Source organism: Moschus berezovskii, chromosome 7, assembly GCF_049115385.1.
Source record: "Moschus berezovskii isolate FMDL1 chromosome 7, NW_MosBer_1.0, whole genome shotgun sequence".
Classification (NCBI taxonomy): domain Eukaryota; kingdom Metazoa; phylum Chordata; class Mammalia; order Artiodactyla; family Moschidae; genus Moschus; species Moschus berezovskii.
Genome location: NC_142466.1, coordinates 88,926,326 through 88,953,545, shown reverse-complemented (window position 1 = coordinate 88,953,545; position 27,220 = coordinate 88,926,326). Strand labels below are relative to the sequence as shown.

General features: G+C 45.1%; 1 protein-coding gene across 9 annotated transcripts in view; it reads right to left on the bottom strand.

Annotated features, from left to right (window-relative positions):
• Positions 1 to 27,220, bottom strand: part of AOPEP (aminopeptidase O (putative)) — a 432,382-nt gene that overhangs the window by 152,392 nt on the left and 252,770 nt on the right. For all 9 annotated transcript variants that reach the window (XR_008686140.2, XR_016037874.1, XM_055427422.2 and 6 more), the window contains exons 6-7: positions 11,867 to 12,056; positions 7,745 to 7,851 (exon numbers count right to left, since the gene is read on the bottom strand). Coding sequence is in view for 7 of the 9 variants with exons in the window: in XM_055427422.2 (XP_055283397.2) it covers positions 7,745 to 7,851; positions 11,867 to 12,056 (297 nt within the window). In the remaining 2 variants the exon portion in view is untranslated. The remainder of the gene's footprint in view (positions 1 to 7,744; positions 7,852 to 11,866; positions 12,057 to 27,220) is intronic.

Here is a 27,220-nt window from a genome sequence, read left to right as displayed (position 1 = left end):
TGCTTGCTAAGTCACTTCAGTCGTGTCCGACACTGTGTGACCCCATAGATGGCAGCCCACCAGGCTCCCCCGTCTAGATGGCAGTATCTAACATGTGTTGAGTATTTACTATAGGTTGAACCACAGGAAATTCACAATAGGTAGTCATTTTAGATGTATCAAAATGGCAATTTCCTATGATTTAGTCTAACACATGTACTCTAAATGACTTGCATGTACTCATCACATTTATTGCTCACATTCACCTATAAAGTGGAAACTGTTGTGTTACTATTCCCATTCTACCATGAGGAGCTAAGATCAGTATGCCTGTGTACCTCTCTCAAGGTCACATAGCAAGTAGTGGAGTCAGCATTGGACTCAAATCCAGGTGCTTGGCTTCGAGGCTGACTTAATCCTATGCTATTTTTCCTGGGTTGAGAACTGAACATTAACGAGCTCTGAGTTTAGGTCTGCATCCTCAGACAATTTTTTTCTAAAAAAAGGCAGGGTAGACTAGGTCTTGGCCAAGAAGGCACTGGGACTGTTGCCCTTCACCTTGTTCAAGTCGTAACAAACTTCACAAAGCTCACGTATTCAACCAGTTCCTTTATTGCATTGTTCCTTATCTGGGATCAGAGACAGCTTTACATCCTTTTATTAGAAGCCATCTTGAAGCTGTATGGACATTTCAATCAGTTTTGAAAAACCCCAAATGAGCGACTCATTCAAAGCCTTAGACCGTTTAAGAAGAGGGCCCCAAGCTCTTCAAATCTCAGGTCTGGGTTCCTGAAACAGCCATCTAATTTTATCTGGCCTCCCTACACTTTCTCTCTGATTGTACATTATCCCAAAGGCTGGGTAATATTCCCAGAATTCCATTTTCACTATGTCATTCTTGGAACTGAGAAAAGTTTCCCACTGCCTAGACGGTCACATGCAAACTTTTGAATTTGGCATCAAAGGAACTCCATTACTCAGCCTGGTCCACCTTCCATCTCATAGGTTCTTAACAGTTCTCCTAGTCAGGAAACCCATTTCTCACTTAATGGCTATGTCCACAATCAATTCACCGTTTATGCTTGCCAGGCTTTGCTCATTGAGTTCCTTTCCCTTCACTGCTTTACTAGCGTCAATGCAATTCTCTCTTACCCTCCAAGTCCAAGCCTCACATCTTCTGAATGGCCCTTTCTAACTAAACTTACAAATATTAAACTCTTAGCTCTTTGAATTCTGAGGGTGCAGCCTAGAATTTATCTATCTACTCTCTTGTGAACAATATTTCAACTCTCTGAATAATATACAAAGAAACTCAGACAGAGATCATGTTGTCTACAACATTCACTTCTTCAGCATTTATCAAGCACCTGCATTTAGTATTCTTGCCTGGAGAACCCCTATGGACAGAGGAGCCTGGCGGGCTACAGGGAGAAAGAAAGAAAAAAAAATGAGGATGTTAGTTGCTCAGTTGCGTCCAACTCTTGGCGATCCCATGGACTGTAGCCCACCAAGCTCCTGTGTCCATGGGGATTCTCCAGGCAAAAATACTAGAGTAGGTGACCATTCCCCTTGCCAGGGGCTCTTCCCAACCCAGGGATCGAACTTGGGTCTCCAGCATTGCAGGCAGATTCTTTATCTGAGCCACCAGGAAGAGATGGTGTCAAATGGACAGTTCAGCATTCACATCTGATCTTTAAGAGACAGCTGGAGGTTTGGGAGCCTGCAGCATGGACGAGAGGTGTGGACAGCTGTGCCCACGCCCACTCATATCCCATGGGACCCTTTCATCATTTGTGTTCACATAAGCTCTTGGCATGTTCTCTGCGACTCTTTGTCAGATGTGACCCTCCGGTTGCCTGAGCCTATTTTGCCTGTGAACACAAGAACCAGAAGCACCTGGAATGTATTTCTCTCTCAGCAATGATGACAGGTGCTGGGACATTCACACTCTGGGCTCCTTGCCCCTGATGGGGACCACTCTGAAGCTGACCCACACTGCCTTCAGAGCACTCCTGTATAACCTGACTTGATATCATGGCACCCAGCTTGGCCATCCATTCTCCCTTCCATTTTCCCCTTCTGAGACTTCTTCCTAACAAATCTCTTTAACAACAATTTCATCTGCTTCAGAGGAACCCCCATTAAGAGAAAGTATTTAAATGAAACCACTCCAGGAGGATGAGCAGTCAGGAGGGGTCCCCTAGGGAAGGCCAACTCTAAGTACAAGAAGATGAAGACTGTGAATGAGATGGAAGGGGGAAGGCAGAGGGGACCAAGGAGAACCAGAAGAGGGGCAGCCATGAAAGTCAGATGATAGAAATTTCCAGAAGGAAAGAGTTATTAACAGTACCAAACAAAGCAGAGGAGCCTAATATGGTAAGATTAAGAGGAGAGGAGCCTAATGAGTTAAGCCTAATAAGGTAAACTATGTTTACAGAATCTGGTGATCATAACGGCACAGGGCCCTTAGGAACAATTTTCCCTAGACTTGTGATCCCGGTTCATGTCCATAGTGATGGGAACTTCTTCCTCCCTTGGTATGCTAATCTTCCTTTGCGTCTCCCTTAGACGCAGAGGGGTCTAAAGCTCATTCATATATGTAGCTCTGTGATACGCATCAAGGCATATTCATTTCTAGTTCTGTTTCTGGAACCAGACATTTCTCTTTAGCTGTACTGAGACTGTCAGGTTGGCACTCAGACATCTGAGAGGTCAGGATAGACGTGGATGCTGATGTGCTTACAGAATCAAAGGCTGGTGGCTTCAGTCTTCCCTTTGGGGCAGGAGCAAGAGAAGAAAGGGAGGGTGAGGAAGGCCTGAGATACCAAAGGCAACACAGAAGGGAGCTGCCCAAGGAGGAGTGAAGGGATTTATTTGTGCCCGCAGGGCCAGTGAAGGCTGAGAGAAGAATTCTGGGGAGTGTTCAGGCTCAGGGTGGAGGAGCAGCGGTGAAGACTGACACTCTGGGCTGGAGTTTTTCCATGAGAAAGGCTTGTGTGGCTGTGGATGGATACGTTCCCACACGTGGGTGGGAAAAGGCTGCTGTGTTCTTGAAGGATTAGAAATAAGAATTTTGAAAAAAAAAACTTTAAAGGTGAAGACTTCATGACATAAGCTTTTAAGGGAAAAATGGAAAACAGTGCTTAGGTACTGTGCAAATTCATAGGACTCGTGGCAGGAACATTCCATTTTGGCCATAGTGAGTTACAGACCTGAAGGGTTTCCTCTTATTATGGGATGTCTTTGTAACGGGGGAGGGGGGGGAGTGGCAAGGAATTCACGAGGAAGATAGGAAAAGAACTCACATTTCTCTAGAACCGTATCAACTGTGGAGGCAGTAGCTAGAAAGAGCCACGTCAGACTCTGGGCTTGTTGGCACCTCTTCAGCATGATATATTTTAAGGTTTTCTCAGCACGAGCTTGACTTTTAACAATGAATCCAGAAAAGGGGGGAAGTGATAATAAATCACAAGTAGTAAAAACCAAGAGATTTCTTCTGACCCTGCCACTGTAGCTCTTCCATCCCGCTGGCCAGTCACGATACACTAACTGAAAGCACTTAGAAGAGGCCAGATGCAGCTATACCCTGGAGACCAGAGGCACGGGAGCCTTTCAGAAGGAACCTTGCTTGTCAAGAGTCATGGCTGCTATACTGGACAAGGGAGGGGCTTTTAGGCCGGGGATTGGGGAAAGGAATAGGAGAGAGTAAAGCAGTGGCCGCCAGGCAGGGGAGAGTGGAATGGCAGTAAGATCAGGCTTTGCAGGGTGAACGGTTCTGCCCGGGGTGGTGGAGAGGTGAGGGAGGGTCTGGAGACAGCCACTGGGGTCTCGTCTATGGGAAAGGCATTTTAATAATTAACAAATAAGAGAAGTCATGGAGCCAGTAGTAATGTGACCCTAGCCTTTTGAAACTATGCCTTAGGAGTCTGCAGGCACGTTACAGGCTCCCCAGCCAGTGAAGGCTGAGAAAGCTAGGAAAACACAAGGAACTGCTTCAACCAAATAAAACTTACCACTAGGTCTATTTAAGACACATTTGATGAGAGACGTAATTCAACACTGGGTATATGGAAGGCACAAATGGAACAGGTCTTATAAATTACTGAAATTAGCAAGTCAGAGACAGACATAATTTAAATTTTTCTCTTCTCATTTTGTTAATACTCCTTTAATATCATCAACACAATATTGAATTTGCTGTTTCCCTATATTGACTGAAATAATCAGACACACTCTTACGTGTGAAAACACAAAGATGCTTTGGTCTAAGAATTCTTTTTTCAACACAACCTTCATGTCCTTCCACAGTTCAAGATGCCTGGAGTTTTCTTTCTTTTTTTTTTTTTTACTGTAACTAAATGCTAAATCGAGTTCTTCAGAGGCAGGGAGACAGAGTAGGGAAAGGAGGATTATTTCAACCCCCACTCTGCTCTTAATCAGCTATATGATGTTGGACACCTTACCCAGTCCTTCGGAACCATGAGCCACCTAAGTGAAGACATTAAACAGCCAGCAGGAGAGGGGAGGAAGGACCAGCGGTGAAGCAGAAGATCACCAAGGAGAGCGTGACACAGAAGTCAAGGGAAGAAAGCGTTTTGAGAAGGAGTGGTCAACCATGTTGAAAGTTGTTGCAAAGATAAGTTGAAGTTTCCATTGCATCTGGCAATGTGAAACTAAGACTTCTAAACTATTCTTGGTCCATTATTTCAAGATCATGGGGTATCTTAAAAGAAAGGGGGAAAAGATAGCATCTTTGAGTATCATTTTATGAGACTTCTTTCCCAAGGCCTTATTTGTGTATTAAAACAAAAATCTGAGAATACATTTTTACAACCCTGGTTTTTCCTTTCACTTTCTGTCATTTCTAGGTTCTCTGTGCCCATTTAAGGGAGAATTCTAAGGGATGGGAGTAAACTAAACTGAGACTATACAATTCGGGGCTGGTTCAGAAACACTTCCTCTTCATTGTAAGTGCATCTGATAACAATATTTTCCATACTGATGTGCAACAAATCTTTCAAATGCACTCATTTCATGGTTAGCCTAAATTTAGGCAAACACAATTTCTGAATACTAAGAAAAACAAATGCCATAATAAGCCTTCTAGCACAAGGGTCTAAAAATAGTGTATTCCTTCTCCTATCTCCACACACAAAGGAAAAGCTCTTGGATGTCAGAAGTTCCATGAACCCCCGAGACAAGGCTCTCTGCATGTGTGTACTGACTTCCCAGGGTACATCTTGTTGTTTATATGTTGGGAACACATTTCATCAACTAACTTTAGTTATAATATCCTTACCCACACGGATGGTCTGTGGTCATTCAGAACTGGAAGCATCGAAGGGACTTAGAGACTTGGAAAGTGGGGAAACTGAGTCTTGAGAGTCTTGAGTCTTGGTGGGATTGGTGAAGTTACACAGCTCACAACCAGTCTGTTCCTGCATCTGCCGGCTTCAAACAAACCTCCCAGACCCTCCCCTTGCTCCCCTCCCAGCACAACTCCTCTCACAAAGTCCAGACTCGGCGTCTCTGCTTCCTGACCTCCCTTTCACTCTCTACCCACTTCAATCTGACTCCCTTCTCCACAATTCATGAATAAATGCATGCATGTCAAGGTCACCAACATCTTTCATGTGATCCAAACAAAGGTCACCTCTCTCTATCCCTTTTACAACACCCCTCAGCAACATCTGACACCCCACTTCACCTTCTTGACTCATTTCCTTTCCTGGCTTCCATGACTCCTGGCCTCTGGGTTTTCTCTACACTGATTTCCCCAGTTTCTCTGCTGACTCCTCATCTTCCTCCCAACCTCTTCTCTTTTTTTTTTTTTTTTCCTACCTGGTGATTTCAACGGGCTCAGAATTGTAAGTATCCATAGGGTGAATGTTTCAGTCTCTCCACTGAGTTCCTGACTTGTAAACCCCACTGCATTCTCCATATTGAATGTCTATTTGGCACATCAAACTTAACAACATGCAAGACCGAAATCTTTATTCTTCCCTCCAAAGCCTGCTCCTCCCAAAGTCTTTACCATCTCACCAAATGGCATCACCATCTGTCTACCCAGCTGCTCAAGTCAAAAGCCTAGTAGTCATTCTGGACACTTTCATTTTCCTTTTCTCCATATTCAATAGACCAAAGACCTGGCAGTTCCACTGCCAAAGCATGTCTTAAACAGGTCTGCTTCTTGTGTCTACCCCGCCGCCACCAGGACTGCTAGTGTGGACTACTGCAACCTTCTAACCCTTCTCCTTGCTTTTCATCTGCTGCCTGCAGTCCATGCCACACAGCAGCCAGGGAAGCAGTGTAAAAACACCAGACAGATCAGATCCTCTGTCCTTAAGGCCTTGGAGCAACTCAGGACAAGGCCGGATGATCTAGCTCCCACCCGCCTCTCCCGCCCTTCCAGCCTCTCCCGCCCTTCCAGCCGCACCACAGGCCTTTCTTCCTCAACGCCAGCGTGCCAGGCCCTTTCCTGCCGCCAGGCCTTGGTGCTACTCCAAGAGGCACTCCCCACCCTCCCTGCTACAAATCTCCGGGTTCCCTTCGCATCAACTTCTCACTGCCCGTAACTAGCTGTGCACTCAAGAGGGTGCCTGCTAAGTGAAAGTTCCGAGAGAGCGGGGACCCTATCCACAGTGGCCATGCGTGTTGCCATTCTGGCAGCTGAGGGCAAGGATGCTCACAGTGGCACTGGGTGGGGAGGGCAGGCTCCTGGCTCCTAAACAATGGATGAGTCAGCTGACGCCCGCGGTTAGTGTGCGAGGGAAGACATCTCCCTAGGAAGAGCGGCCACACCCAGCGCTGCAGCACAAAGGCACTGGCCAGCCTTGCTGGGGTCAGGCTGGGATCGGCATTTCCCTCAGACCTCAGCCTTAGTGTGCAATCACTGCAGAGGGGAGTGTTGATTTAAAAACAAGGAGCAACAGAACGGGTCCCGGCAGGCTTCTACCCAGGCGGTAGCCTGGCCCTGGGGGCTGCCATCTAAAATAAGGGGCGATTCCTGGATGGCCGCTTTCCCACCTGTCTGACTGCAGATTCCAAAGGCTTGGCTCCAGTCAACAGGGGGCAGGAGGAAAGCTTCTGTTGCCATAGTAACCACAGTGCTCCTGGGGCCTAGGCTCAAGGTTTCAGATAAACAACTATTTAGAGAAGTGAAGAAAAGGAGAGGAGAGAAAAAAAAAAAATGGTGAAATGGCAAGAAGTAATCCTACAAGTGCTGCAAGACACGCTCTGGAAATAAAACAGGGGAGCCAAGAGTAGAATCCTCCCACCAGCACGGGAGTGGCCTCCTGCCGGGGACCCAGCCGGAACAAAAGGCCCCATTGACACAAACATCTGTTACTACTAAACACTTAGGAATCAATATTTTCCTAAAGGCTTTTTTTTTTTTTTCTTTTCTCCTTTTGGCTTTAAAGGGTTACTATCTGCCAGGCTACCAGATCCTCACCTTCTCCAAGTCCACGGTCACCGTGTAAAGCGACTATTAGAACTTCAAATGAAGAATTTGATCCTGGAAATGGCCCTGTGCTAGTTCTTTTCCTGAACACAGACACCAGGAAAATGTCAAAAGCCAAATCCAAACCCACGCCCTGAAAGACTTAAAATGTTAACAATCACATCCCTGGGAGGATGAGTAATCTAGCCCAATTTAATTTAAAAGGGAAACCCAGCAGATTTAAGAGATGGTCTGGATGTGCCTTGAAAGGAAGGAGGAGCGTAATAGGGAGGAAGGAAGGTGACAGCATCATGGGGGCTTTACCTCAACACCTGCATTTCCTCCGGGGAGTTCTGCACCTCGTCCTGGAGGCGATGCCAGCGCAGGCAAGCCCTCAGCTCCTGCTGCTCCCAGGCCTCGTGGGGGGCCAGCTGCTTGCAGCACAGACGCACAAACACACATGCACAAAACACAGTCACTGTTGTCCTCTGCAGAGTCAGAGCCGCCCAATAGAGCGGCGGGCTTTGTTTCGGGGGGGACAGCACAGACAGCCCCCACTGTGCCCTGTGCCCCATAGGGAAAGTCCGAGGGCCAAAGAGGCCTTTTAGGTCCTCAAATGAAGAACCAGCCCTCCCTCCCGCCTGTTTGGGAGGTGCCCCCCTGGTCCGACAGCCTTCCCCCTCCCCCCATCTGTCCTGCCTGGAGAGAGCAGACCTCCCTAGGGGCCAGTTTCCACTCTGTTTCCATCCAGCCCTTTCTTGCCTTGTCTTTTCGCACAGGGTGGAAAAGGTCCCCTCCATTTACCTCCTATTTTTTTCCCAGCCCCCAGTTTTGTTAAGGGCTGTTTACAGTGGAGCTAATGTAACCCAGATGACTCTGTTTGCATATAACCAGGAAGAGCCCAATGCCTGGATTCCCTCTCGGGCAAGAAGGCCATCACCCCTGCCCTACTGGGCAGAACTGGCTGCTGTCACCCGTGTGCTCACAAGGCCACTCTGCTTTAAATGCCACAGTGGGGGGGTGGGTGCGGTGGGCAGCAGGACATCATCTAGGGAGGGAACTGTCAGTGTCTACAGGCATTCCTGGAAACTAACAGATATGTACTGATTCTCTGCTAGGCCCTGGGGACATAATGGCCACAATTATGAACTTGAGGAGTCCAGGGAGACAGATGAGAATACTAACCATTGGAGTCCAGTGATGGTAGGGGTTGAGGAGGACCCCAGAGCTCCCTGGACAACCAGGGTGTTCAGAAGGTTTTCCTGTGGAGGGGATGGGGTTTGAACTGGTCCTCAGGGAAAGCAGGAGTCAGCCAGGAGAGAAGGAATTTCAGGAAGACGGGAACCATGTACAAAGCTCATGGGGCCTGGAAAAAGTGTGAAATGTTTTAAAAATGGGGAAGGTTAGGGTTGGCCAGGGAGCAGGCTGCCATTCAGGGAGGGACAGAAGTGCCAAGTAGCTAGCAGTGGTGACATGATCAACAAAATTTGTATGTCCTGTTGTTAGGGACTGAATTGTGTTCCCCCAGCAGAAATCCTATGTTGAAGACCTAGTCACTGGTGTGACTGTGTTTGGAGATAGGGGCCTCTAAGGAGGTAATTAAGGTTAAACGAGTTCAAAAGGATGAGGCCCTAATCCAATAGGGTTGGTGTCTTTGTAAGAAGAGGAAGAGACACTGAAACTCTCTCTCTGTGCCATGTGACAACATAATGAGAAGAGGGACCTCATCAAGCCTGGGAAGACAGGCCTCAGCAGAAACCACGCCTGTCAGCACCTTGATCTTTAACTTCCCAGTTTGTTTAAGTCTCTTGGTCTGTGGTACTTTGTTATGGCAGCTTGAGCTGACTAAGACACCTGTGAAGAAGTCTAGACTTTCTCCAAGATGATGACAAGTTATATAACTCAACTTGCCACTAATTCAATTCACTTCTCTCTATGGAATCACACTGAGAGGAGTGGAGGTTTCTATCTCCTTGTTCAGGGAGCCCCCACTCCCCTTTGCTGTACTTGATAATGTGTGGTGCTGCAAAGTACAGTCTCCTGGTCAGAAAAGTAACATCGCACCCTCATGCCTTGTTCAGTGATGAAGTAACCTGTTGACCGGGAGAGTCCCCTGAGGCCACCCACCCTTTTCTGCCCTGAGGAGCACTTTTCTCTGGCTGAGGAGGCTTGGCAGGGACCACCACCAACATTCAAGGAAGGGATCAGAGCAAGGGATGAACCCTGGAAATGTTTCCAAACTTTGTTCTGATTCCAGAATGGACACTTCACTTCAGGGGGTGTCTGTGTTTTCATATATTGAAGATTTACTGCATGTACCTTAAAGGATGATGAGATGGACTGCCTCCTACTCCAGGTTAAGGGTAAAGGAGGGACAGAGAAACTTTAACCTCTATTTTCCCTTTGAGGCTCATAAGAAGTCATTTCCTCCAAGAAGTCTTTCTGGATTTTCTCATATCCAGCCTCTTTCACCTTTGAACTCCCACACTACTTAGTGTTTACCTCTCTTTTCTAACTTATTTTCTTCTTCCTTCCACTATATGCTTTCCTTATCTTCAAAATTAGACTCTGACCTTTTTCAAAGCAGCGTTGTGGACTTAGCCTTTTATCTCTGTGAATCTAGCAGAGAATGGACACATGGAAGGTTTATAACTGTGAGATGCAGCCAGGCCAGCTTTGTGCCTCTATCAGTACTGATAGATGCAGGGCAGAACAGCTAGAGGCAGGACCCAAGCAAAGAGATTCCAGGAGGTAGAGGCAAAAGGATAAAGGGGGCGTGCTCTCTGGGGATTCAGGACATAAAGGGCAGAGAGATGGTCATCAGACACCTGACATACACTCATGATTACCAGAATAGCACAAATCTGATTGTCTCAGATGGAAGCACCTCAGGGGAGCGGTGGTGAGAGAGGCACATTGACATTAAACCTACCCAATCCTTGCTGAATGCCTACTCCATGCAAGGTGGTGGCAAAAACAAAGATGAGAACAAGAAGGACAACTGGTATTTCGTGCACGCACTCCATGTGTCAGGCACGGTGCTAATACGCTCAGTCACACACCAACCCTTCCACTCTGCAGGGTTAAGCATTTTATAAATGAGGAAACTGAGCCTCAGGGAGGTGACTTAACCTCCTGACACTCACAAAGCTGGTAAACAGCAAAGCTGGGATTCCAACCCGGGTCCTACTTCAAACCCAGCCTTTCTGCTCAAGAATCTGCCATGTGACCTCTCTTCACAGGATTCTGCGTGGAGGGGGACACAGCTATGCACACTGCTAGTTCAGTAGCCAAGGTGGGAAAGCGGGGTGGGAGGATGAGCAGGACACTGTGCCACTGTGCCACTGTGAAAGAGGTTGACGCCTACTCATGAGGATAGGAGGAAGAAGAAACAAGTGAGAAAAAAAACGTAAGTACAACTACAGTGGAAACTCAAAGTTTCTAGAAGAGCATTACTGAACTGTGAATGAGATGAAGAGCCTGGACTATCAATGGAAGGTGACCTTGAGCTGGCTAGTGAAAGATACACAGGATTTCAACAGGCAGAAGGAACTTGAACAAAATCATGCAGATGTGTACAAACGTGAGAATTTCAGAAGAATTCAAATAATCCAGTATGCAGAGATGATAGGGGAAAAGATGTGACCAGATATTAGGAATTGGAAAACAAGCAGGAAGCAGGTTAGCTGCCATATCTTCCTTATTGCTGGTGGCTGATTCTTTACAGTTGAGGTTAGGAGTGTGTTGATCAGGTCTGGCCTCAGTGTGTATTTGGTCTGCATATTTTTCACACTGATAAATTTCACATAAAAATCCATACTCATAGTTTCTTTTAAAACACTAGAAGTCCGGGCTCTGTTGAGCCCTCCTTTCAACATGACAGTAATTGGTCAGAACTGAGGGGAAGTGGCTGGTATACCACAGTCCTCCCCGTTCCCTAATCTGCAACACCAGCTGCTTCATTCCTCATTACTTGCAGCAGACATCTGAGATCATGCCTCTGGATTTAAAATTTCATCTCATCACCTAAAGCAGAGCATGGTCGATGTCAACACAACCACAAGCAGAACAGAGTGCTTGAGCATGCCACAGCACCACCCGTCCTGCAAGTCTTCGCTCAAATGTCTCCTCATCAGAGACCTTCTCTGATAAGCACCTTCTAAAACAGCACTTCCTCCACCCCTCTCTATCTGGCTTCATTTTCTTGACAGTACTCATCCCTGCAAGTTGCAGATGCTGTCGTTTACCTACCTGGTCTCCCTGTCATCGCTAGATCGGAAACCCAGTGAACCCCACAGGGAGCAAGATCTCTCCTCTCATTTACAAAGCAAACAGAACAAGTACCTAGGTACATAATGAGCACTCAATACCTATCTGTTGAATGAGCGAAAGACTCAGTTGAACTTGACTCTGGGTACTGAAATGCTTAGCGTACTTGAAACTTACCTGCTGTGCCTTGGCCCAGAATACATCTTCCAAGTGAGTGGCGAACCCTTCACTCAGCCACTCCTCCGTCCAGTCTCGAGCCCCAATTGCCAGGCCAAACCAGGCGTGAGCAATTTCATGGCAGAGCCGGGTCCCACAGAGCTGGCTCATTCCAGTCAAGGTGCTCTGAGAGAGGAAGACGATGTGTGGGCTGTGGATAATGGGGGAGAAAACACACAAGAGTCTTGTCAGGGCCTGTCCTCATGGCCACCCCCTGGGGCAGCTTTCTCAGCCCTGCCAGCCTGTTATTATCATGTGCATGCTAGATCACGACCGATAGGCTCGCAACTTAGATGCTTTTAGAAATAAATAAAGTGGCAGTTTGCGTTCCTGGCAGCGGTTCAGGCTGCCGTTTCTGCCAAGCAGTTGTCTCCGTCATCAAAAGGCTATTACCTGTAATAAGTAACCTGCGCTGAGGTTTACACTGAAGAAATTACAAGGCGATGGAAGCATTTACCCTGAAATCTGGACTGTAAAAGAAGAGCAGGTGTGGGAACGTGAAGCCCATGCTGTCAAGACAGTGATCAAAGAAGACCCTTCAGCCAAAAATCCGAGTAGCTTACAGACAAAGTGAGAAGTCACGCAGAAGGACAGGAAAAGCCGAGAAGAATGGAACCAAACATTTTCTATTTCAGGCCAGGGCTGGTTACAGAGGTAACAAACTCACAGGTGCCATGGATGGGTGAAGTTTCAAGAGACTCTGACAAAGGCTGAATCTCTCTGTAAGTCTGAGATTTTCAAAGGTATCTTTTCCTATCTACAGATGCTAATAATTCACATGATACAATGATAGGTAGAGAGAGAGAAGGAAGTTAACTCACTCAGGTGTGCAAATAGCCCCAGGGCTGGCACTAGCCAGGGAGATTTATTAATATCTAATCTCATTTCCCATACTTTGTTTTAAAACCCCAAACACCATGATTAGAGCTGCATTGATGAAATGGGAGGAAGAGAGGCTGAAGAGAGAAGAGGTAAAGGGAATACCTCCTGTGCTTCGGTATTTTTCATTTATCCAGGACTTGTTTACAGTCTTATGAATGAAGAATTTTCTCTGAAAAAAAAAAAAAAACACTTCTCCTCTATCAATTGAACACAAGCAGTTGTGAAATCTTCCAAATTGAGAAACTGTACACACTGGTTCCTTCCTTTAAAAGCCATGCATTTGCCATCATGTGGGCTCTGCACAAGCCAGAACTGCTTGCAGATTTGTCCTCCGCCCCCACGGCCACCAGTAGAGAAAACCCCACCTGTATTTCCCTTGCACAACATCACCCATTCAGCTCAGGGAGCTCAACTGAAATCGCGGCGGTCATGTGTGCCAAAACAGACAGCTTTCATGTGAAATAATAACAGGGCAGGCACGCAAATGAGAAAGTGTCTGCCAGAATCTCAGCAGAGTCCACCAGAAACTCCGGGAAATAAAAGTATATCTGGGACATTTAGGATAGAAGGGTGCAATGCAGTAGGCGCCAACAGTATTTCAGAGCACTAACTCAGAGAAAAAAAAAAAGGAAGGCAGGAAGGAAGGAGGGAAGGGTGAGAGAGAGGGAGGAAGGTGGGAGGGAACCAAGAGGCACAGGAGCTAAACTTCCTCTTCCTGAGAAAGTCGCCCATGGAGAAGACAAACTGCGAAACCTGGCATTTTCAAGTAAATGACCCTTTGCTCTGGCATGTGCAGCGCTACAAAGAAAAGCCACAGAAATGTACCAAGTAAATAACATTCCAGACATACTGCTGGCAGCACTTCACCCTTTTGGCTAAAACAAAACAGAAGTAACTTCAGGCTTTGTAAACAGGCTCAAAGACAAGCTTGCATTGGAAAGGTCTGCTGGCCAGAGACCCAGACTGTGGACGCAGAGTTACAGACACGGTGTGGCTGAGCCGACCCCTCGGCCCAGGAGGGGTACACACGCTGATGACTGTGAAATTGCAGACTGTTCATGAGGAAAAAGCCTGTCCTGTCCACGGCGACCTGCTGGCTGCTTTGTCCCAGTGTGGAAGTTGATCCAGGCCCTTTTATGCAAATATCAAAGTCTGAGAGGGCTGAAGGAATGCACAAAGCAGCTGTGTGGGGGTGGCATTTCATTTTCCTGTCCTGTAATTTTTCCCCTTCAACAGTCTTCATTGTCTCCACCAGACCCGGTATTTTGGAGATACCACCCTGGCCTTGGTTGGACTCAGGACAGACCCAGACACTGCTGGAACGGTGCCTAAATTCCCATTCCCTATCCTCAATTCTCTCTTCCTAGCCAGGGAGAAATGTGTTTCCTACTGTCTTCTGAGAAAACCGAAGCTTAAACTTCCTTCTAGATTGGAAGGATGTGCATTTCGCTTGATACAAATGACCCTATTATCAGTGGAAAACATGACCTTCTCCCTGAAAAACAATTTTCCAGTTGAGAACCAGACCTCAAATTCTCCTGCAGGGGAGTTTTTTGGCTAAGGTTGGGTTTTACCTATCGATCATACCTCCCTATAAAGAAAATGGCTTCTTTCTTAAACTAAATTAAAACACAGAGTGAGGTTTTGATAATCTTTCTCAAGTGTTGTTAACAAAATCCTGACCAATAGAATTTTTTTTCAAGTTAAGGAGAATTTACTCCTCTCCTTTTGAACTTAAATGTCAGGATTTTCATGGTAACTAGAATTTTTAAACTGCTTTTTTTTCAACGATGAATGAAGAACAGTATAATGCTGTTCTTGAAGTATAAACCCACTTCAAGGAGTAATATTAAATATTCCTCTACCAACAGATAATCTCTTTACACCCTCCTTCAAAACAGAATGAATGTTTAGAATTTTCTACTCAAACCTTTCACTTGATCTATAAGTTTCATCCCTGGGCTCCTCACATTTTCCCAAGTTGTCAGAATCGTATTCACGGCCCTAGTGAGTCAGGCGGGCATCAGTCTTCACTCTGACAAGCTCCATTTGAAAACGGGTTTTCTTTTTTTCTTTTTTCCCTTGAAAGGGCCTGTGTCAACTGCCTCTACAAATGCCAATTGTTGATTCATCATCATTACAGAGGATGGAAGATAATCACTTCAGTGACATCTTCATCCTAAAGTTTCTTTTTAATTTTTTTTTTTCAAAATCACAGAGTTGATCATTTTTCCCAAATAAGAAATGGGTGGGAAAGTAATATTTTCAACTCTCACAAAGCACAATCCCTCTTATTCGTATTCTCCGTCATAAATTCTCACTGCAAGAGATCTTGGGGCCAGCGGGGCAGAGCAGGGGGTGAGGCGGAGAAGGGGGGCGGGGCGGGCAGGGCCCCAGCAGGACGCGTGTGCTCCTTCCTTCCCGGGAGACCACCAGCGGGGCTGCCTCCCGACAAAGGCCACGTGGTATTGTCTGTCTGCTGCCTCCCCCCTCAAGTTTAAAAATATCATTTCTGGCCTGAAAACAGTTTCTCAAGACTGTTCCTAAAAGCTCCCTCCCCACCAAGATTAGAAGGCTGTGTCCGTTAATTTAAAACATGCTTCTAGCAGAGGAGGAAGGAGTGCCTTCATTACTCTCAGGAGCCGCTCCAATCCTTCGGGAGGAATTCAATTTGGAGAGGAAATGGAGAATTTCATCAGATCTTAAGCAGGGGCTGGTGTGTGATTTATTTCTGCTTTGTCCAGGGAGACGTGACCAGCGTGGCCCACCTTGCGGCTCAGGGAGAGGTACAGCACTGGGGGCTCCAGCCCAGCACCGTGGCCCCAGCGGGTCAGAGCAGGCTGCAGGCCGACCCAGAGGACAGGAAATTGCTTTTGGTTAGGGACAAGAGGAACCCCAGGGCACCCCACCATCATCCAGACACATACTCACCAAACTTGAACTTATGGGTTCAAAGTTTCTCACAGTCTCAACAACATGTGGAGCCCAACATTCCATTCCAGAGAGGAAAGAAAATCAAGAAAGAGGGGAACCCTGAGTACTTCCAGAGTTAAACTGGATAGTTCTAAAAGGACCTCATGATTATGTGAAAGAAACTTTAGCTTGGATGACTTAATTAGTTGCAAACATAATCTGGATAACTGAAAGGTTAAAGATTCAGAATGCTTCCCAAGTGGCTCAGTGGTAAAGAATCTGACTGCCAATGCAGGAGACACAGGAGATGTGGGTTCGATCCCTGGGTTCGGAAGATTCCCCTGGAGTATTCTTGCCTGGGAAACTAGATGGACAGAGGAGCCTGGTGGTACACAATCCATGGGGTCACAAAAAGTTGGACACGATTGAGCATGCATACAGACTCAGAGTAAGTAGCTTGGGGCAATGTGAAAGGGAGGACAAATAGAAGTTACCCATCCCTTGGTAACATTTCATGCAAAGATGGGCACAATAAAGGACAGAAATGGTATGGACCTAACAGAAGCAGAAGATATTAAGAAGTGGCAAGAATACACAGAACTGTACAAAAAAGATCTTCATGACCTAGGTAACACGAGTGTGTGATCACTCACCTAGAGCCAGACATCCTGGAATGTAAAGTCAAGTGGGCCTTACGAAGCATCACTACAGACAAAGCTAGTGGAGGTGATGGAATTCCAGTTGAGCTATTTCAAATCCTAAAAGATGATGCTGTGAAAGTGCTGTACTCAATATGTCAGCAAATTTGGAAAACTCAGCAGTGGCCACAGGACTGTAAAAGGTCAGTTTTCATTCCAATCCCAAAGAAAGGCAATGCCAAAGAATGTTCAAACTACCTCACAATTGCATTCATCTCACATGCTAGTAAAGTAATGCTCAAAATTCTCCAAGCCAGGCTTCAACAGTACGTGAATGGTGAACTTCCATATGTTCAAGCTGGAGTTAGAAAAGGCAGAGGAACCAGAGATCAAATTGCCAATATCCTCTGGATTCTCGAAAAACCAAGAGAGTTCCAGAAAAACATCTATTTCTTCTTTATTGACTATGCCAAAGCCTTTGACTGTGTGGATCACAACAAACTGTGGAAAATTCTTCAAGAGAAGGAAATACCAGACCACCTTACCTGCCTCCTAAGAAATCTGTATGCAGGTCAAGAAGCAACAGTTAGAAACACACATGAGAGGAACCTGAGAAGTCCCTGAAAGGGCCAGCTGGCGGAGGGAGGGGGACGAGAAAAGGAACAGCCACGACTCACAGACGGCGAAGTGAAGGGAGGGAGAGACCCGGCTGCCGAAGACTAGAGGAGGCGAGAGACGCCCGGCTCCCGGCGGCGCAGACGCGAGAGACGCCCGGCTCCCGGCGGCGCAGACGCGAGAGACGCCCGGCTCCCGGCGGCGCAGACGCGAGAGACGCCCGGCTCCCGGCGGCGCAGACGCGAGAGACGCCCGGCTCCCGGCGGCGCAGACGCGAGAGACGCCCGGCTCCCGGCGGTGCAGACGCGAGAGACGCCCGGCTCCCGGCGCAACCGACCACGTGCAGAATCGTGGCTGAGAGGAGCTGCCCCGCGCCCAGAGTTAGGGTGGTGGCCGAGAGGAGCTGTACCACGTCCAGGAGGCGGTGGCTGCTTGGGCACCGGAGGACCGGGAGGAGCTGATCCACATTCAAAGCAGGAGGGGCGGCCTTGAGGAGATACCCCTCGTCCAAGGTAAGCTGCAGCGGCTGCGCCTTGCTGGAGCAGCTGGGAAGAGATACTCCACGACCAAGTGGAATATAAGAATCCAGTGTTCTGGGGAGGAAGGAACAAGACGGCGAGACCACTTTCTTCCCCACAAATTCATCAGAAGAACATTTGAACGTGGAGTAAAGTCCACAAAACAACTTCTGAATATTGGCAGAGGACATCAGGCTCCCAGAAAAGTAGCCCATTGTCTTCTAAAGGAAAGAGAAGAAATCCAGCTCCACCCACCAGAACACTGACACATGCTTCCCTAACCAGGGAACCCGGACAAGTCACCTGTCCAACCCCACACACAGCGAAGAAACTACATAATAAAGAGAACTCCACAAACTGCAAGAAGAGGGAAAGGCCACCCCAAGCAAAGCAATATAAGCAAGATGAAGAGGCAGAGAAATACCCAGCAAGTAAAGGAACAAGATAATTGCCCACCAACACAAACAAAAGAAGAAGATATAGGGAATCTACCTGATAAAGAATTTCGAATTTTGATGGTGAAAATGATTCAAAATCTTGAAAGTAAAATGGAGTTACAGATAAATAACCTGGAGAAAAGGATTGAGAAGATGGAAGAAAGATTTAATAAGGACTTAGAGGAAATAAAAAAGAGTCAATATACAATGAATAATGCAATAGATGAGATCAGAAACACTCTGGAGGGAACAAACAGTAGAATAACAGAGGCAGAAGACAGGATAAGCGAACTAGAAGATAGAATTGTAGAAATAAATGAAACAGAGAGGAAAAAAGAAAAACGAATTAAAAGAAATGAGGACAATATTAGAGACCTCTGGGACAATGTTAAACGCTCCAACATTCGAATCATAGGAGTCCCAGAAGAAGAAGACAAAAAGAAAGACCATGAGAGAATACTTGAGGAGATAATAGTTGAAAACTTCCCTAAAATAGGGAAAGAAATAATCACCCAAGTCCAAGAAATCCAGAGAGTCCCCAACAGGATAAACCCAAGGCGAAATACTCCAAGACACATATTAATCAAATTAACAAAGATCAAACACAAAGAACAAATATTAAAAGCAGCAAGGGAAAAGCAGCAAATAACACTCAAGGGGATTCCCATAAGGATAACAGCTGATCTTTCAACAGAGACTCTTCAGGCCAGAAGGGAGTGGCAAGATATACTTAAAGTGATGAAAGAAAATACCCTACAGCCCAGATTACTATACCCAGCAAGGATCTCATTTAAATATGAAGGAGAAATCAAAAGCTTTACAGACAAGCAAAAGCTGAGGGAATTCAGCCTCACCAAACCAGCTCTCCAACAAATGCTAAAGGATCTTCTATAGACAGGAATCACAGAAAGAGTGTATAAACTTGAACCCAAAGCAATAAAGAAAATGGCTATGGGATCCTACTTTTCAATAATTACCTTAAATGTAAATGGGTTGAATGCCCCAACCAAAAGACAAAGGCTGGCTGAATGGATACAAAAACAAAACCCCCATATATGTTGTCTACAAGAGACCCACCTCAAAACGAGGGACGCATACAGACTGAAAGTGAAGGGCTGGAAAAAGATAGTCCATGCAAATAGAGACCAAAAGAAAGCAGGAGTAGCAATACTCATATCAGATAAAATAGACTTTAAAACAAAGGCTGTGAAATGAGACAAAGAAGGAAACTACATAATGATCAAAGGATCAATCCAAGAAGAAGATATAACAATTATAAATATTTATGCACCTAACATAGGAGCACCGCAATATGTAAGACAATTACTAACAAGTATGAAAGGGGAAATTAACAATAACACAATAATAGTGGGAGATTTTAACACCCCACTTACATCTATGGATAGATCAACTAAACAGAAAATTAACAAGGAAACACAATCTTTAAATGATATAATAGAAGAGTTAGACCTAATAGATATCTATAGGACATTTCATCCCAAAACAATGAATTTCACCTTTTTCTCAAGCGCACACGGAACCTTTTCCAGGATAGATCACATCCTGGGACATAAATCTAGCCTTGGTAAATTCAAAAAAATTGAAATCATTCCAAGCATCTTTTCTGACCACAATGCAGTAAGATTAGATCTCAATTACAGGAGAATAACTGTTAAAAGTGCCAACATATGGAGACTGAACAACACGCTGCTGAATAATGAACTAATCATAGAAGAAATCAAAAGAGACATCAAAATATGCATAGAAATGAATGAAAATGAAAACACAACAACCCAAAACCTCTGGGACACTGTAAAAGCAGTGCTAAGGGGGAAGTTCATAACAATACAGGCATACCTCAAGAAACAAGAAAAAAGTCAACTAAATAACCTAACTCTACATCTAAAGCAACTAGAAAAGGAAGAAATGAAGAACCCCAGGGTCAGTAGAAGGAAAGAAATCATAAAAATTAGGGCAGAGATAAATGCAAAAGAAACAAAAGAGACCATAGCAAAAATCAACAAAGCCAAAAGCTGGTTCTTTGAGAAGGTGAATAAAATTGACAAACCACTAGCCAAACTCATCAAGAAACAAAGGGAGAAGAACCAAATCAATAAAATTAGAAATGAAAATGGAGAGATCATAACTGACAACACAGAAATACAAAGGATTATTAGAGAATACTATCAGCAATTATATGGCAATAAAATGAATAACCTGGAAGAAATGGACAAATTCCTAGAAAAGTACAACTTTCCAAAACTGAACCAGGAAGAAATAGAAAATCTGAACAAACCCATCACAAGCACGGAAATTGAAACTGTAATCAAAAATCTCCCAGCAAACAAAAGCCCAGGTCCAGACGGCTTCACAGCTGAATTCTACCAAAAATTTAGAGAAGAGCTAACACCTATTCTACTCAAACTCTTCCAGAAAATAGCTGAGGAAGGGAAACTTCCAAACTCATTCTATGAGGCCACCATCACCCTAATCCCAAAACCTGGTAAAGACCCCACAAAAAAAGAAAACTATAGGCCAATATCACTGATGAACATAGATGCAAAAATCCTTAACAAAATTCTAGCAATCAGAATCCAACAACACATTAAGATCATACATCATGACCAAGTGGGCTTTATCCCAGGAATGCAAGGATTCTTCAATATACGCAAATCAATCAACGTAATACACCACATTAACAAACTGAAAAATAAAAATCATATGATTATCTCAATAGATGCAGAGAAAGCCTTCGACAAAATTCAACATCCATTTTTGATAAAAACTCTCCAGAAAGTGGGAATTGAAGGGACATACCTCAACATAATAAAAGCTATATATGACAAACCCACAGCAAACATTATCCTCAATGGTGAAAAACTGAAAGCATTTCCCCTAAAGTCAGGAACAAGACAAGGGTGCCCACTCTCACCACTACTATTCAACATAGTTCTGGAAGTTTTGGCCACAGCAATCAGAGCAGAAAAAGACATAAAAGGAATACAAATTGGAAAAGAAGAAGTAAAGCTTTCACTGTTCGCTGATGACATGATCCTCTACACAGAAAACCCTAAAGACTCTACCAGAAAACTACTAGAGCTAATCAATGATTACAGCAAAGTTGCAGGATATAAAATCAACACACAGAAATCCCTTGCATTCCTATACACTAATAATGAGAAAATAGAGAAATTAAGGAAACTATTCCATTCACTGTTGCAATGAAAACAATTAAATACTTAGGAATATATCTACCTAAGGAAACAAAAGATTTGTACATAGAAAACTATAAAACACTAGTGAAAGTAATCAAAGAGGACATGAATAGATGGAGAAATATACCGTGTTCGTGGATTGGAAGAATAAATATTGTAAAAATGAGTATACTACCCAAAGTAATTTATACATTCAATGCAATCCCTATCAAGCTACCAACAATATTTTTCACAGAACTAGAACAAATAATCTCACAATTTGTATGGAAATACAAAAAACCTCAAATAGCCAAAGCAATCTTGAGGAAGAAGAATGGAACTGGGGGAATTAACCTGCCGGACTTCAGGCTCTATTACAAAGCCACAGTCATCAAGACAGTATGGTACTGGCATAAAGACAGAAATATAGATCAATGGAACAAAATAGAAAGCCCAGAGATAAACCCACGCTCCTATGGACACCTTATCTTCGATAAAGGAGGCAAGAATATAAAATGGAGAAAAGACAGTCTCTTTAACAAGTGGTGCTGGGAAAACTGGTCAGCCACTTGTAAAAGAATGAAACTAGAACACTTCCTAACACCATACACCAAAATAAACTCAAAATGGATTAAAGATCTAAATGTAAGACCAGAAACTATAAAACTCCTAGAGGAGAACGTAGGCAAAACACTCTCCGACATAAATCACAGCAGGATCCTCCAAGACCCACCTCCCAGAATATTGGAAATAAAAGCAAAAATAAACAAATGGGACCTAATTAAAATCAAAAGCTTCTGCACAGCAAAGGAAACTCTAAGCAAGGTGAGAAGACAACCTTCAGAATGGGAGACAATAATAGCAAATGAAGCAACTGATAAAGGATTAATCTCCAAATTATACAAGCAGCTCCTGCAGCTTAATTCCAGAAAACTAAGTGACCCAATCAAAAAATGGGCCAAAGAACTAAACAGACATTTCTCCAAAGAAGACATAAAGATGGCTAATAAACACATGAAAAAATGCTCAACATCCCTCATCATCAGAGAAATGCAAATCAAAACCACAATGAGATACCATTTCACACCAGTCAGAATGGCTGCTATCCAAAAGTCTACATGCAATAAGTGCTGGAGAGGGTGTGGAGAGAAGGGAACCCTCTTACACTGTTGGTGGGAATGCAAACTAGTACAGCCACTATGGAGAACAGTGTGGAGATTCCTCAGAAAACTGGAAATAGAACTGCCATATGATCCAGCGATCGCACTCCTGGGCATACACACCGAGGAAACCAGAATTGAAAGAGACACATGTACTCCAATGTTCATTGCAGCACTGTTTATAATAGCCAGGACATGGAAGCAACCTAGATGTCCATCTGCAGATGAATGGATAAGAAAGCTTTGGTACATATACACAATGGAGTATTTCTCAGCCATCAAAAAGAATGCATTTGAATCAGTTTTAATGAGGTGGATGAAATTGGAGCCAATTATACAGAGTGAAGTAAGCCAGAAAGAACATCAATACCGTATATTAACGCATATATATGGAATTTAGAAAAATGGTAACCTGAACCCTGTATAAGAGACTGCAAAAGAGACATAGGCATTTAGAACAGTCTTTGGGACTCTGTGGGAGAGGGTGAAGGTGGAATGATTGGAGAGAATGGAATTGTAGCATGTATATTATCATAAGTGACCAGTCCAGGTTCGACGCATAAATTTTCCTCTGTTCATTTCTTTGCATTTGTGCTTTTTTAATAAAATTCTTTTTTAGAAATAAAAAAAAAAAAAAGAAACACACATGAAACAACAGACTGGTTCCAAATTGCAAAAGGAGTATGTCAAGGCTATACATTGTCACCCTGCTTATTTAACTTATATGCAGAGTATATCATCTGAAATGCCAGGCTGGATGAAGCATAAGCTGGAATCAAGATTGCCAGGAGAAATAGCAATAACCTCAGATATGCAGATGACACCACCCTTATGGCAGACAGCGAAGAAGAACTAAAGAGCTCCTTGATGAAGGTAAGAGAGGAGAGTGAAAAAGTTGGCTTAAAACTCAGCATTCAAAAAACTAAGATCATGGCATCCAGACCCATCACTTCATGGCAAACAGATGGGGAAACAGTGAGAGATTTTATTTTGGGAGGCTCCAAAATCACTGTAGATGGTGACTGTAGCCATGAAGTTAAAAGATGCTTGTTCCTTGGAAGAAAAGCTATGACCACCCTAGATAGCATATTAAAAAGCAGATGTTAGGAGCCCTAACATCTGAGTAGCCAGGATAGGCCTGAGTCCTTGCTTAGGCCTAAGTTTCGATTTCCTGGAGACAGGGTGGAGGCTAAGTTCACAGAAACTCCTCCCTAAGAAGATCCCGCCGGCACCAAAATTAAGAAACTCCTCCCTAGAAAAGTCCCGCTGGCGCCAAAAATCAGGCCAATCAGAGGAAAAGGGAAATCCCCCAGAAAAATCCCGCGCGCATAAACTGGCCATTGAGCTTCTGCACGTGCATGAACTGGCCAATGAGCTTCTGCCAGCTTGATCTTTTGAACAAAAATAGGTGCTTATGTAATCTGAGACTATAAAAACCGCTGTGATCTGGGCTTGGGGCTCTTGTTGGCACTCCACTGCGTTGGAGGAGGCATGAGTCCTAGCTCGAGCTAGAAATAAACCCCATTCTTGCTTTTGCATTGCTGTGAGTGTCTTTTTCTACCAGTATGGGGGGACCAGACTCAGGGCATAACACAGAGACATTACTTTGCCAACAAAGGTCCATCTGCAAAGCTATGGTTTTTCCATTAGTCATATTTGGATGGGAGAGTTGAACTATAAAGAAAGCTGAGCACCGAAGAATTGATGCTTTTGAACTGTACTGTTGGAGAAGACTCTCGACAGTCCCTTGGACTGCAAGGAGATCCAACCAGTCCATCCTAATATTCATTGGAAGGACTGATACTGAAGCTGAAACTCCAATACTTTGGCCACCTGATGCAAAGAACTGACCCATTAGAAAGACCCTGATGCTGGGAAAGATTGAAGGCAAGAGGAGAAGGGGACAACAGGGGATAATATGGTTGAATGGCATCACTGACTCGATGGACGTGAGTTTGAGCAAGCTCCGGGAGTTGGTGACAGACAGGGAAGCCTGGCATGCTACAGTCCACGGAGTCACAATGAGTCGGACATGACTGAGCAACTGAACCGAACTGAATTCCTTGGTCCTGGAGAAGACTCTTGAGAGTCCCTTGGACAGCTGGGAGATCAAACCATTCAATTCTAAAGGAAATCGACCTTGAATATTCACTGGAAGGACTGCTCCTGAAGCTGAAGGTCTAATACTTTGGCCACCTGTGCAGAGAGCTGACTCACTGGAAAAGATCCGGGAAAGACTGAAGGCAGAGGAGAAGGGGGCGGCAGAGGATATGAGTAGATAGCATCACCAACTCAATGGACATGAATTTGAACAAACTCTGCGAAGTAGTGGAGGATATGGGAGCCTGGTGTACCTCAGTCCATGGGTCACAAAGAGTCAACACAGCTTAGCGACTGAACAACAAACTCAGAACGTGCTTCTTCTTCCTCTGTCAGGTGTGATGTGGTTATGTGCCAGCATCTCACCCGGTACATTTACAAACCGAATGCTCAGTTCCAGCCCCTTCATCTCTACAGTGAAATCCCTCAGTCCCACTCCCAGATGCAATCTAAGGTAGGGGACATATCTGTTGCCCGAAAGGAAAGAGATGGCCCAGATGGGTCTGGAGGGCCCTCTGCTCCCTCTGGCTTTGGGACTGCTTCCTTCTGCTCCATCAGGCATTCCACTGTGGCCACATAGTGTAGTCTTAGACTGGAGCCTTATGAGACATGGGGATGTGGCCCTTTTAGTAGCTGGAGGTGGAAACCAGTCTAAAAACTGGAAGAGAACTTACTGCATCTGACCAATACAAGGATTTAGGTTTGAGAGAAAAAGCTAAATTAGTATGTGTTTTCCTTTAAAAGGGCTTCCCTGGTGGCTCAGATGGTAAAGCATCTGCCTGAAATGCGGGAGACCCGGGTTCGATACCTGGGTTGGGACGATCCCCTGGAGAAGGAAATGGCAACCCACTCCAGTACTCTTGCCTGGAAAATTCCATGGACTGAGGAACCTGGTAGGCTACAGTCCATGGAGTCTCAAAGAGTCGGACACAACTGAGCAACTTTACTTCCTTTAAATAGCAAAGAGGCAGTAAAACATCTAGTTATTTATCTAAACGAATTTTGGCTCAAACTGCTAACATGACTATAGCAGAGAGTGCCTGAGTGGAATCCTCAGGGCCAGAGACTTCTACCAGAAACATCCTTCTTCTAAAGACTCATGTGCTTGAGTATGTGCGATGTGCTAGGCACTGTATTTGATGTACATCATCTCATCTAATCTACCTCCTGACCTCAAGAGACGGATTTTATTATCATCCCCATTTTAGAAATGATGGAAGTGAGGCACTGAGGTACAGCAACCAGCTCCAGGTCACACACCTGGTAGGTCATGGAGCTGCTATTTCTGCTCACACGTTCTTGACCCCGAAGCCCTACTCTGACTTACTCTGCCCAGGGTCACCCTTCCTCTGTGCCATCTCAAGCCTAGTGGTGCAATGTTGACTACTCTCCTTGGAGCTCCATTTTCTGTGTTCATCCAAGAGGAGCCACCAGCCATGCCCTGCACCTCTCTCTTTTCCTTAAATTCATATCACAGTTAGAACTGACCGCAGGTTACCAGACCACGTGATCAGCAGAGCTTCAGCCTCTTCCTGGTGAGAAGGAAGGAGGGGAAGGGAGGGAGAGGGGAAAAGAGAGGGGAGCATCAGTGACACAGCTGAGGCCTGCCCCTCCACACCCTCCGCCCGCCCCACAGGGGCTAAATTCCTGAGGGCAACACCCTTCTGCCAGGTCCTTGTGGCCACTGCAAGGAGATGCTTAGACAAGCAAGTGAGAGGGTGCATGGGTCAGTCCTTCAGTTCAGTTCAGTTCAGTTCAGTTCAGTCGCTCAGTCGTGTCCAACTCTTTGCGACCCCATGAATCACAGCACGCCAGGCCTCCCTGTCCATCACCAACTCCCGGAGTTCACTCAAGCTCATGTCCATAGAGTCGGTGATGCCATTCAGCCACTAGGGTACGATTTTAGGATACCAGGCAGGACAACATGCCATTCTGCCTACTGCCCCTCCCCAGCCTCTACCTCCCACCCACTTTTGTCTAGGCCTGACTTCTTTTTCCTAAATAGATGTTATTTTTTTTTTAGAGAAGTGTTAGGTTCACAGAGAAACTGAGCAGAAAGTAACAGAAATTTCCAATATGCCCCTGCGTCCACACTCACACACAGCTTCCCCAGCTATCAACATCCCCCCTCAGGAAGTGCTTTTGCTGTTAGAAATGACAGCGCTCTTGAGGCAGCACCACCCAGGGTCCGTAGTTTACATGAGGGTCCACTCTTGGTGTGGTGCATTCTGTGAATTTTGGACAAACATATCATGACATGCATCCACCATTATGGTATCGTACCAAATAGTTTCACTGCCCTGGAAATCTTCTGATTTTTCTTTTTTTCAAGAAGAGATGGTTTAAAGCAGGTCATAAACTCAAAGGACTGCAGGAGCGAGGAAGATGACAAAAAGAGGGAGGTGGATAACGCAAAGGAGGGAGTAGAACACCAACTGGAAAGTAGACAATGACACGGAGGAAGCAGACACGGAGACTAGAGAGGAGAGAGAGAGAGAGGGGAAGTAGATAAGACAGGGGAAGCTGATAACAAAAGTAAGGGAGCAGACAACAATAGAGGGAAGTGGATAAGGAGATGGGGAAGTAGAAAATGAGAGGTGGGCAACACATAAAATGAGGAAAGCAGATAACAAAAGGCAGGGAGTAGACAACGCTAGTAAGGTCATGCTCAAAATTCTCCAAGCCAGGCTTCAGCAATATGTGAACCGTGAACTTCCAGATGTTCAAGCAGGTTTTACAAAAGGCAGAGGCACCAGAGATCAAATTGCCAACATCCGCTGGATCATGGAGAAAGCAAGAGAGTTCCAGAAAAACATCTATTTCTGCTTCATTGACTATGCCAAAGCCTTTGACTGTGT